The sequence below is a fragment of the Miniopterus schreibersii genome, assembly GCF_964146895.1.
Source record: "Miniopterus schreibersii genome assembly, chromosome: 2".
Lineage (NCBI taxonomy): Eukaryota > Metazoa > Chordata > Mammalia > Chiroptera > Miniopteridae > Miniopterus > Miniopterus schreibersii.
In genome coordinates, this window is record NC_138102.1 from 180068530 (window position 1) to 180080779 (window position 12250).

Consider the following 12250-nt stretch of genomic DNA (forward strand, 5'->3'; position numbering starts at 1 on the left):
CGGGAGCCCGGAGGATGCAGACGCCGGAGCCAGAAATGAGGATGGAGGCCGGGGAGGCGGCGCCGCCGGCGGGCGCGGGCGGCCGCGCGGCGGGCGGCTGGAGCAAGTGGGTGCGGCTCAACGTGGGGGGCACGGTGTTCCTGACCACCCGGCAGACGCTGTGCCGGGAGCAGAAGTCCTTCCTCAGCCGCCTGTGCCAGGGGGAGGAGCTGCAGTCGGACCGGGTGAGGCCCCGGGGTGGGCGGCGTGGGCCGGGGTCCCCAGCTCGCTGGGGTCGGGGCTGTCCGGCCTGGCCCCGCCGCCGGCTGGGAACCGGGCGGGTTTTATTTCCGAAGAGCCGGAGGCGGGAAGAACTGGCTGGAGGCGGGGAGGAGGAAGTGGATCCGAGGGTGAGGAATGTTCCCATTGCCTTGGCAACGGGACAACGCCAGGCAACGGCCATTTGGAGCTTACGAGGGCTGCCCTCGGCTCCCACCCCAGGAGCTGGGGGCTCGGAGCCGGCTCTCCCCCTCCTTTGGGACTGTGGGGACAGACAGACGCATAGGGCCTTCAGTGCTTTCCAAACGGGACTTTTGCACTGGGGGCGGAGGGACCGAGGCTGCTTCTCCCTGCCCTTTGGGGAGTGGGAGGCCTAGGGGTGCAGGGAGCTGGGTGGAGGAGGCCCAGGGTGCCTTCTGAGCTGGGCTTCATGTGGGAGTGCTGCTTGCCTGGGGTTCCGTTTCCCTCTGCTTTTAACTGCTTACATGACCTTAGGTCGGACCCTTCCCTGCTCCAGGCTCAGCCTCCTGTCTGTAACCAGAGGAGATGGCTGGTCTGGAGATGACCTCTAAGGCTCTCTTGTCCCCCATTCCCTGACCATCTGATGCTGTGACCTTGGGCAAGTCCCCTCACCTCTCCATGCTCTTTTCTCTCTGTGGAGTTGTGCTGCTGGCCGCCCTGCCTCCCTGCAGGCTGAGGGTGTCCAATAAGATAGTGGCTCCTTTGGAAACCTGCAAGCGCCCAGGACTGGAGATCTGATGGACAGTATAGGGCTGTCTTCATGGAAACAGTCTCTAAGAAGGACAATTACTGAGCCCTACTTTGGGTTGGGTGCCACTGAGACCTCACTGGATGCTCACAGTGACCCCTAGTTATGGGGGAGAGGAGTGAGGCTCAGAGAGGCCAAATCACTGGCCTAAGGTCACAGTCAGGAACAGGCAGAGGCAGGATCTGAACCTTTTTGCTCCATTGTGCTACTTCATTCCAGGCGATAACAGACTGCGCCCTCACTCCCTCCCTCCCTCCAGTCCTCTACTGGGCCTGAAGCGAGGGGTGGGCAGGGGGAGGCCTCACTCTTCTCTCACAGCCTGTGCTCCTCCCTCCGTAGGATGAGACCGGGGCCTACCTCATCGATCGCGACCCCACCTACTTTGGGCCCATCCTGAACTTCCTCCGGCATGGCAAGCTGGTGCTGGACAAGGACATGGCTGAGGAGGGTGAGTTGGTCCAGGGGGCTGGCCGGGCCCGCATTCTAGGCCTGCCCTCTGCAGTCTGCCAGGCCTTCTGTGGAGGTCCAAGGCCATGTCTCCCAGCCAGAGGGACATCTCCTTTCCTCTGTGTTCCCTGCCTCTTCCCATCCCTGACAGGGCTGAATCCCAGAGCTTCTGCCCGGGCTGAGCCCCGGGGCTCTGCCAAGCTGACCAGTCTGAGCTCTCACTAGGTGCTGTTGGGGGAGGTGAAAGATGCACAGGCAGAAGTCAGAGGGAGCCGGCGAGGCTGGAAGCCTTCACTGTGGGCAGGGATGCCCTTTCTCTTGGTCTTCTGGGAAGCCAGGTGTGAACGGTGAAGCTGGGCGGGGTAATCCAGTATCTCTGCCGCCTGTTGAGGGCTTGCAGTCAGCAGGTGGGCGGAGCGGGTGGCTCTTCCCCACATGCATCAACTTCTGCAGCACATTGCCTGCTGTGGGTAGAGGCAGGGAAGGAGGGAGCCTGCTCCTCAGAGGAGGTTTCGACCCTCCCAGGCCTGGCCGGCTGAAGCCCTGTAGTTGCCCACTTCTGGGCCCAGCAGATGGCAGAAGCTGTGCCTGGGGGGATAGCCTCTTCGCACAGTCAGTGCCACGTCAACTCTTTGTTGGGGCACAGGGTGTGGCTCTGGGTCAGCTGACCCAGCCAGGCCAACTTGTACATGTCACTTCTCCTTTCTGAGTCTCCACCTGTATATCAAATGTAGGTGGTGATCTATACTGGTGAGAGCATATTTTGCAACAACTAATGTGGGTCCCGGCACTTGTACCCTGTGGGTATATAGCACAGTCCTCCCCTCCTTCCTAATGTATCCCCAGTGAGCCATGACTTCAAAATCAGAGGCCACCATAGGCACTGGCTCAGCAGGGCCCACAGGCAGCCCCGCCGGGCACCGAGGTACCATGGGCGTGGCCTGGGTCCAGGAGCAGATCCTCGGGGAGGGGAGTAAACACTCCAGTGGTGTCATAGCCAACACCTATTTACAGGTTCTGGATTTCTCCATGCTTGGCCACTCCCACCACCTTCAGGCAGGCCTAGGGTCCCATGTAGGGGGTGAGGGATCTGGGAGGAGATTTACTAGCTTTGTAACACCGGCCAAGTCACTTATCCTTTTGTGCCTTTGTGCCGCATCTATGAAATGGGATGACAGTAGCACCCACCTTGCTGAGCTGCGGTGAGGATAAAAGGAGCTAATACAAGTGCGTCATTTAGTGCAGTGTCTGGCGCTGGGGACCAGTGATGCAGTGTTAGTTGTCTGTCATCTGCAGGGCTCCACAAGGGGCACTCAGGCAGCTCTGCTCGCTGACCACCTACTGTGTGTTGGGTGCTGTGTGGGCACTGGGGACAGCAGGGTAGATCAGACATAGACCCTGTGCTCAGGGAGCCCAGAGGCCAGTCATAGAAACACTCAGAAGGGTCCCTGCTCTTAAGGAGCTTAGGGGACTGCAAAGGCTGGGGGCCATTCCTCTTCACTGGAGAGGTGACTCACTTAGTTTCTAAGACCCAGTTCCCTTAACATATAGGATATGGGGACAATAATGCCTGCTTCTCTCATATCCCCTGAGCACAGGAGGGGCTTTGCAAACTGTGAAGTGTGGGAATCAGGGATATGCACATACGCAGAGATTATGCACCTACAGTGGGCTCTGAAGTCAGAAGAGTTTGAGTTTGAATCTCAGCTCAGCTGCTTCATGGCTGCAGGGTCATAGGCAAGCGCTCTTTCTGGTCCTCAGTTTCCCTATTTCTTCCGTGGGGCAATGAAAGTACCTACTTCTAGTTCCGAGAATTAACTGCAATAAAGAATGGAAAGTGCCAAGCATAGCGCCTGGCACTTGGCATGCACTTCACAAAGGGGAGCATGTAATGGGGTCAACCAGGGCCCTTCTCGTTGTGGCCTTCTAGGGGCCAGTCCCAGCGAGCTTGCTGCCTCTTGATGGCCCCAGAGCAGCCCCAGATTAGGGGATTGGTAGGCATCCCTTGGGGCACCCCACAGCAGAGACATTGGGCTGCTAAGTGGCAGTATTTCACCCCTTCCACAGAGCATGAGATGCAGGGAAGGAAATGTTCCCTTTTACTTGACCTGTGAACTGAGAGATGCTCGTCACCCTCGTGTGACTGGAGCAGGAGGTTGGTTTGGAGGAGGAGGGGACGGAAGAATGGGAGCAGCGGGAGTGACCCGGGGACGGCTTTGTCTGTGCCAGGGGTCCTGGAGGAAGCTGAGTTCTACAACATCGGCCCGCTGATCCGCATCATCAAAGACCGGATGGAGGAGAGGGACTACACTGTCACGCAGGTCAGGCAGCAGGGGCAGCGGGGCAACTCCATGGCCAGAGCAATTGGTGATGGGAGAGGGAGGCGGGCAGAGAGCCAGGGAGGCGGGGGAGAGGTTGGGGAGTCCAAGCAGACTGCCCTGCAAAGCCTCAGACTAGGAGATCAACACTGGTTCTTCCACTGCCTCGGATCTGTTTACTGCATGACCTTGGGCCAAGCCTGCCCCTCTCTAGACCTTGGTTTCCTCTGATGCAGTACAGAGGTGCTGAGAGCTGCCCACCCCTGCCCTTCCACATAGGCAGAATGGGGTCAGTGTGAAGGTACAGGGGGCCCTTTGGGGGGCAATGCAGGATTAGCTGGAGCTGGCATTTCTGAGCTTGGACCCTGGGCCTCAGGGACCAGTCTGTAGGAGGAGCTGTGAGATTCTCAGCCTGTCCTGGGGGAGAGGTGGGGATGGGGAACAGGTAGTGAGACACCAACTTCTAGCCTCAGATTGAAGGTGGGAGGCTCCGTGTCTCTTTGAGGGCCTGCCTCAATTAATGACCCAGAATGTCCCCCAAGCCCATCCCTTCCCTCTTGTATCATCTGTGTTCCAGCTCTGGCTCTGCCACTCTTTAGTTTGGTGACCTTGGGCAAGTAACTGACCCTCAGAGCCTTCATGAAAATCCCATAACTCATAGAGTGTTTGGGAGGGTCGAGATCACGAATGTTGGGGGCTGGCACACAGTTGGCGCTCAAAACATGGCTCCCATCTTCCCACCCTGCCACTCCCCTCCTTCTCTCCTTCTAGGGGTACATGGTATGGGAGCAGCAGCTGGGGGAAGGCAGGTGCTTGTCCCCCTCCCAGGGTGCCTGTCGCCTCCACAGGTGCCCTCCACATCGCCCTTCTGCCTGCAGGTGCCACCCAAGCATGTCTACCGTGTGCTGCAGTGCCAGGAGGAGGAGCTCACGCAGATGGTCTCCACCATGTCTGATGGCTGGCGCTTTGAGCAGGTGGGCTGAGGACATGGGGACGATGCCCAGGGCTTCCCAGTCTCCAGGCAAAGCAGGCCCTCCCCTTCCTGCAGCCCCAGCCTTGGGTCCCCTGATGCCACCCCAACCCAGGGGTCTTAAGTTAAAGTAAACAAGACCAGGAAAGGCCACACTAGCAGCAGACTGACCTGGAAGAGAGGGTAGGAGCCCTACTTGCTGCAGGGCAGCTCTGGGCATCCTTGGTGGGAGTGCTCATAGCAACTGGGCAGTAGTCTACATGGTAGCGTGAGCGAACTCAGGTGCAAGGAGTTGAGAGCCACATAGGTGAGCGTAGTCCACCTGGGGTTGACACCTGAAACAATTCCACAGGCACAGCTCCCAGGGTCCCTGCAAGGGACATGCCCAGGTACAGGTCTGGCCACATTCAGGGAAGCCCAAAGCAGTGACTGCCTGAGAAATTTATAGTGATTTCTAGTTCCTCCCGGTCCAGATGCAGGTTTCCCATCAGGGAATTTTTATCCTAAGTGGCGTTGCCCTAGTAACATAGCAGACGTCCCACCAGTGTCAGGTTTCCAGAGGAACAGAGCAGTGAGCTAACCTGAGGTCAGACTTTCCCCTACAGAAGGAGGATTTGGATAGCCCTTTATCCACATGCACACACATGCTCCCTGTGGAGGTCGGAGAAGGGAGAAGACTGGGCTCCCTCAGATGGCTGGGCAGTGTGGAGGAAGGAGCCCCCTCCAGGAGCCAGAGGCCTGATTCACATCTAGGCTTCACCAGTGACATACGGTGTGACTCTGGGCCTCAGTTTCCTGATCTGTGATGCAGGACTGTGAAGGTTAGAAGGACCATTGACAAAGCCCCCAGCCCAGGGTAGGACCCTAGACATTGAAACGAGCTGGCATCATACAAATAATTAGAAGTATTTAAGTCTGTAAGACCCCAGAGAGGCCTTGGGATCTCAGATTCTAACTCCTGTCCACTCCTCCTGGCTGTGGGACTTTTGGCAGGTCACCCCTCTCCAAGCCTTGTCTGCCAAATCGGCTGATATTTTCCTCTGCCTGCTGGATGAAGGTCCCTGGGGCCTGAGTGAGACCTGTCATGTGTAGGGCTTTTGTCAGCCAGAGGGGGGGTGGATGTGGTTATACTAGGGACCCCAGAATAAAGGTAGGGCCACCCTGAGAGCCTGAGGGAGTCTTTGGCCATTGCATGGGTTCTCAGAGGCCGAGCCAGCAGGTCAGGGGCCACTGAACATTTACGCTGTGGCCTGAGGAGGGGGTGACCTGTCCTCCCTCTGCTTCCAAGAGTGAACAGAATATTTGTCGGGGCTCCACCATGCCAACCTTGTTCTAGGACTGCTTCAGCCGCTTCTGCTACAGCCTGCCTATTACAGGCCTCCTGCTTTTAGGAAGTGGCCTGCTAGATCTAGATTTGGGCTGGGCCCGGGTGGGGGTGGGGAGGAGCAGCGATACCACCAGCGTCCTCCAGGGACCAAGCCTAGGCTAGCCAGGGAGGCTGGTCTGAAAACACACCAGAGGCGTGGATGGGGACACGGAGTAGACTTTACTTTCAGCCCAGGAGTATCCTCTGGAAACCCAGGAATGCGCCTGAGCAGAACAGCCAAATCGGGGCACACGTTGGTGTCTTGACAAGGGCCAGTGGCCACCTCCTCCCTCCTCACTGCTCCCAACTGCCCCTGTCATCTTTCTCCCTGCGCCACGCCTCTAGCTGGTGAACATCGGCTCCTCCTATAACTACAGTGGTGAGGACCAGGCAGAGTTCCTGTGTGTGGTCTCCAAGGAGCTCCACAGCTCCCCCCACGGGCTGAGCTCTGAGTCCAGCCGCAAAACTAAGGTGAGCCCCACCCTCAGCTTCCCTGCCTCCCTCCCTCCCCTCCCCGCCTTCCACGTAGTCATCCCTGCTGCTACTTTCTCCCTCCTGCACACGCATAACCCCTCGTCACGGCCAATGCCATCCATCTCATGCCACCCGTGGTCCTGTCTGCTCATGCTGGTCACCCAGGCCCAGGCTGGGGGAACAGTGAGATGGGACCACCCTGAGGGCGTGGTAACAGTGACTTAGATGCCACTTGAATGGTGGCACGAGGTGTGTCCTGGACTAGAGGGGTCTGGGCATGATACGCCTCTCTCTGTGTGACCTTGGACAGGTTCCCATACCCTCAGCACCTTCATTGTGTTGTGTGAGAACTGAGGGGATAGATCATGTCCTCTCAGTGGTGCCGTCAAGCTTGGGACTTCTGGGATCCTAGGGGCCAGTTTATTCCCAGGGGCAGATCAATGTCCCCAGCTGGCCTGTTCCAGGGTGGGGAAGCCACATCTATTAGTCATGCCCCTTTCCCAGGCCCCCTCCCTGGGCATTCTGCAGGAGAGGGATCAGGAACCCTGTGGGTCTGGCCCTGTGTTTCCACGCTGGCCTTCGGGGCAGCATCAGCTAGTTGTGAGGAACAGGGGTCCTGCCGCCCTGGACCCTCAGCTGATCGGAAGCCTCAAGCGCCTTCTGTAGGGCCAGTGGGACAGTCAGCAAGCCAGGCCAGGAGGAAGGGAGACCATTCCTTCTGGGGTCTGTCCCTGTGCCTTGGAGACATAGACCTCTGGCTTCCTGTCTGTCTGTTTGCCTTCCCTGTCCTGTGACTTCCCTTGCCCACCAACCCCTTGGGGCCAGTGGCTGGCCCTACCTTACAGGGGTACAGAATGAGGCTTCTGCCTCTGGGCCAGAGCCTCGGGACCTGGGGTGCCAGAGCCTGTTGCTGGCATCCCAGAACTGGGTGGTGACTGCCTTGGGTCTTCCCTGGCCTCATTTCAACTCTGGGGCAGCCCTCCTAAAATGGGGCCTTTCCAGGCATCCCTCAAGAACATCCCAGCCACCCACCCACCCCAGTCCCCTTCCCTTACCCAGCCTGCTCCATGCACCAGCAGCCAGACTGGCCCACGAGCACCCCAGCGGGGCCCTTCCTCTGCTAGCTCCTCCAGTCCCTTCCCAGGCTTCCCAGGGGACGGGACAAAATGCCCAGCTTCTTTGCTGTAGCTCCCCCCTGCTGGAGTTCCCCCTTCATGTAGCCCAGCGCCTGCCCTGAGCCGGGGCCCACGGGTCAGCTGCCCACAGGCCCCCTCGTTAGCTCTCCACTCTTTCTTCCCTGGGTCCGCCGGCTGGTCCACAGAGCGCGGAGGAGCAGCGGCAGGAGGAGCAGCGGCAGGAGGAGGAGGTGGAGGTGGAACAGGTGCAGGTGGAGGCAGATACACAGGAGAAAGGTGCAGCCGCCCCCGAGAACGATTGCTAACAGCAGCCGGACCTCCCGCGCGCTCCCCGCCCCCGCCGGAGCCGGCGCAGAGCTGGGCCAGGGCTGCGGGCGCCCGCCAGGCTTAGGGCAGCCGCCGGCACTCGCCTGCATAACCATCCCTCTCTCACTTTCTCTCTGCAGCCCCGTCATCTCAGGATCCCGCTAACCTTTTCTTCCCCCCACCGCCTCCTCCGCTTCCCGCCGGAGGTCCTGCCTCACCTTCATCCACCTCCTGGATCTCATCTGCACCCTGCCTCTTCCCTCTCTGCCCCTGCCCGGGTTTCCTCTCTGCCTGCTCACGCCTCCATCCCGGGCCACCCTGGTCCCAGCCTCCCGTGCCCTCCACCCAGGCGCCCCAGCCTCGCATCTCAGAGCATCCTGCCTGCCGCCTCCCGCACCCCTTCTGGCAGCTCCTGCCTCCTGGCCTGGGGAGGACGGGTGCAGCTGCGCCTCCTCGGGGCCTGCCAACCCCACCGGGCTCCTCCGAGGCTGGGCTGCCCAGCCCCAGCACTTCGCCTCCTTGCCGCCTCCTCACATTTCCTCCTTGCAGGTTCCTGTGTGCACCCCTCAGACCTGAGGCTGCGCTTGCAGTGAGGGCCTCTCAGCCCCTCGCCCACCCCCAGAGCTGCCATCCCCGGTTTGTAGCTTGGCGGAGCTGGAGGGAGGGCAGAAGCCAGGAGGGGTGCTCATTTCTTGTTCCTTGGACTCGGGCAGAACTTTTGGCTGATTTTTCTCCCATCACCAAAGTTTCTGAGCCGATCTTGGCCTTGGATGTGAGGCTATGAGAGGAGAAAGTTGAGGGCGGAAACTGTGCCAGCTGCCCATCAGTGCCAGAGCAGGCTGGGCAGGAGGGAGGGGAAATGAGCCGTATGCCCTGTCCTCCCCTGCACAGAGGAGCCCCTGCCCCAGCCTCACGGCCGGGCTCCCTGTCTGTGGGGTGGAAAGGCCAGGCCGTACTTTGGATCCCCTTGGCCTGCCTGCGAGGAGTCAGCCAGAGCCGGCTAAGGATCGGGGCAGCAGAAAAGCCCTGGTCACGTGCCCAGAAGCCCCCAATCAATCTTGTCTGCCTGCTGTGTGACTTGGGGCTAGTCACTGTTCCTCTAAAATACTAGTTGCCTCTAAAGTGGGGACAGATACTGCTCTCTATGACCTGCCTTTCAGCCTTGACCCCCTGACCAGAGTCTTGGCAGAATCTGGCCTCCTAAGCAGCCACCACTAGCCCAGAAGGGGGCATGGGCTCCCAGATGGGCGAGCTGGTCCCCTTCCTGCTCCCCCTCCTCCTGGGCTCTGAACCCCCCTTCTCTGGGCTTCAGCCCCCCTCCTCCTCCCAAAAGGGACCCTGTTACTCACCTACCTCTTTCTCTCTCCCTCTCTCCCCCACCCCTCCCTCCCTCCATTTCAATCTCCTTTCTGTCCTCCTGGCCCCCATCACCCCCTCCTCACCGGCCCCACCCCTCATCCCCTTCCTGGTGTTCTGACCACCCTGCACCCATCCCCCTGCCCTTTTCCTTCTTATTTTCTAGCTGTTACAAGCCAGAGGCACCCGGATGTGAGGCCCCACGTCACCTCCAGGGACTTGGGGTTCCGATCTGAAGTCCTTTGTTTTTGTACCAGAGGGTGGGCCCCCAGCTCAAGGTGGAGGAAGTGCGCTTCCCACTGCCGCCTCTGTCTACACCTACGGGGCTGTGATCCACTCCTGCCTCCCTGGGGGGCCCTGGGACCCCTGGGCAGAGCCGCCTGCCTCTGGCCCAAGTATGGCACTGTCCAGCTGTGTCTCCCAGGCCCCTGTGTCCCGTCCCCTGAGACCCCCAGCTGCATGGCGGATACAGTCCCTCCTGGCCCAGTCATATCACCTCCTTGAGCCTTAGTCTCCTTGTCTGTGAAATGGGTTCTCTCTTCCCCCACCTACCTCACAGGGTTGTTGTGAGGTTACTTCTAAGGGGAGCAGGGTCCCAGAAAGCCCTCCCTCAGGGAGTAGATGCCAGATACAGAGCAGCCCCCTCCACTCTTCCCTCAGAGGGAAGGACCATTGTAGCCCCAGGTGAGGTCCAGGTATTGAGGAGGTGATGAAGGGGGTGGGGTCAACTGTCTCAAGGGGGGTGGGTGACTTGGCCTTCACCTGGACTGCTCCCCCCCCCCATATTGCTGGAGACAGAGTGCCTCAGCCAGGAGCAGGCCAGCAATGCTCAGCAGGGGCAGTGGGGCCACTCAGGAACTGGTGAGAAGGAAGAGGGGGACCCCCTTTGTTCAGGGGCCTCCTGCCCGTGTGACTTCTCAGCTGGGTACTTCCTGGCTGTGTCTGGCCCCACCACGTAATAAAATCTGAAAAAATTGGGCCTGGCCACCTACCTCCCTCTCTCTGGCTAATTGTTGGTGATGGGCTAAACTCAAGGTGGGGTAGATGACCCAAAGGTAATGAGGCTTTTCCCTAAAGCCCAGGGACCCTGCACTGTCGACTGTCACTCCCCTGTGGGTAGGGAGCTCATGGCTGGATCCTCTGCCCAGACATCGAGGGCATCAGTTTTGCCTGGCTGGTGCCCACCCCCCTCTGGGCCTCTGTTTCCTCATTTATGAAACAAGGGGTTGGACCACGTGACTTCAAGGCTAGGCCAGCCGGGGTTGCTGAGGGGATAGGGAGTTGGGCTCCAGGAGAGCAGGTCCTCCCAAGCCTCGCTCCCTGTCCTCCCACTTCCCAGCCTCACTCCACTGTCCAGAAGATGCTCTGTGTGCTGACTTCACTCTGTCCCATGGAGGCCACCTCTGCTCCATCCCAACCCCCTAGGACACTCCTGCTTCCTGCTATGACAACTCAAGTCTAGGTCTCTGAGGCTCCCCTTCTCTCAGCTAGGCTTCAAGAAAGGCTGGTCCATACCGACTCCCCCGTCCTCAGCTCTGCCACTGCACCCAGGAGGTGCCAGGGACCCAGGGCCTGGCCCTGTGGCCCTCCCTGACCACCCCTACTGATGCCAGGGCCTTGGTGCTGACTCCACTCCTCGGTTTCCCTCCAGCCTCTGGCCATGTCCTCAGCCTGCTGTCTGCAGTGTCTGTCTCCCACAGCCTCAGTCTCCCCAGACCACCTGCCATGGGGGGTGGCTCTGGAATCCCTCCCATCTCCCTCAAGCCCTACCTGCGCCCTGGACACCTCCCTCCTAGAGGTGCCCCAAGTTCATGTCACCCTCCCATAGCCTTTCCCTCCCAGGTACCCCAGCTCAGGCAGCGGGTCTTCCACCAGCCAGCTGCTCAGGCAAGTCCCCCAGGAGTGGTCCTGGGTGACTTCTTCATCCACCCCACCTACCAAGGCACTTGGTGGGTAATGAGGGTCCTTCAACCCTGTGTCCTTCCCCGCAGGCCCCATGCTGTTCTGCCTGGGCTTCTGCAGTGGCCTCCTCGCTGGCCACTTTATCTCCCACTCCCTCCACACTGCCAGTGGTGGTTCTAAAATGTGAATCCACTCATGTGCCACTCCCCTGCTATAGAGCCTTCCATGGCTCCCCGGAGCATCCAGGTCAAGTCCTTAGCTCAACTCCAAGCTCTTTAACATCTGATCTGTTTGCCCCTCTCCCAGTTCCTCTTTAGTCCCCCCTCCCCCCAATCTCTGTTTAACTAAACAGCGTACTATTCACTAATATGCCATGTTCTTTTGGGACACTACCTTTGCACATGCTGTTCCCCTGCCTGGAATGCCCTTCCCCACCTTGGCCTCCTTGGAGCCTGACTCGAGTCATCTCCGGGCAGCCTTCTCTGACTTCCTGAGTTAGGGGCCACTCCAAAGCCTTCACACTGTATGTCATCCCCACCCCTTGAGATCAGGAGCCAAGTTCTGTGAATGGCTGTGGCCCCAGCACAGTACTTAACACTTAGCAGGGATCCGTGAGATGCTTGTTGGATAAAGGACTCAGGATGCAAAGGGAGAGTTGTGCTGGCAGGAGGTGGTAGACTAGGAGCCAGGTGACAGGGCTTCTGCACCAGGCTGCACTCCTAGCCCCTGGTGTGATCATGAGCACATCTTTGCCCCTAGGGTCACCAGCCATTGCCTTCCTAGGGTAGCTCCTGGGGCCTGGGCAGCTATCCAGGAGGCCACCCTGCCTCCTCTGACTCCACAGTGGCCTCCGGACAGCTGGCAACCAGGCTGAGCAGGAAGCAGAATCTGCTCAGTCAAGGATATGAGGTTGGTGCCCAGAGCCTCATTTAATCTCCAAAAACGGGC

General features: G+C 59.5%; 1 protein-coding gene across 9 annotated transcripts; it reads left to right on the forward strand.

Moving 5' to 3' along the window:
* KCTD17 (potassium channel tetramerization domain containing 17) lies at positions 1 to 10378 on the forward strand. Of its 9 annotated transcripts, none has more exons than XM_081125923.1 (8): positions 1 to 224; positions 1367 to 1475; positions 3704 to 3795; positions 4641 to 4766; positions 6474 to 6599; positions 7924 to 8014; positions 8185 to 8680; positions 9567 to 10378. In XM_081125923.1, exons 1-8 carry the CDS (start codon positions 15 to 17, stop codon positions 9634 to 9636), a joined length of 1320 nt encoding a protein of 439 aa, XP_080982049.1. In that variant the 5' UTR covers positions 1 to 14; the 3' UTR covers positions 9637 to 10378. The 9 variants fall into 9 exon arrangements, with proteins under 9 accessions (XP_080982049.1, XP_080982052.1, XP_080982050.1 ...); XM_081125926.1 differs by having other exon boundaries at positions 8594 to 8680; XM_081125924.1 differs by having other exon boundaries at positions 4671 to 4766.
* The last annotated feature ends 1872 nt before the right edge of the window (positions 10379 to 12250 follow it).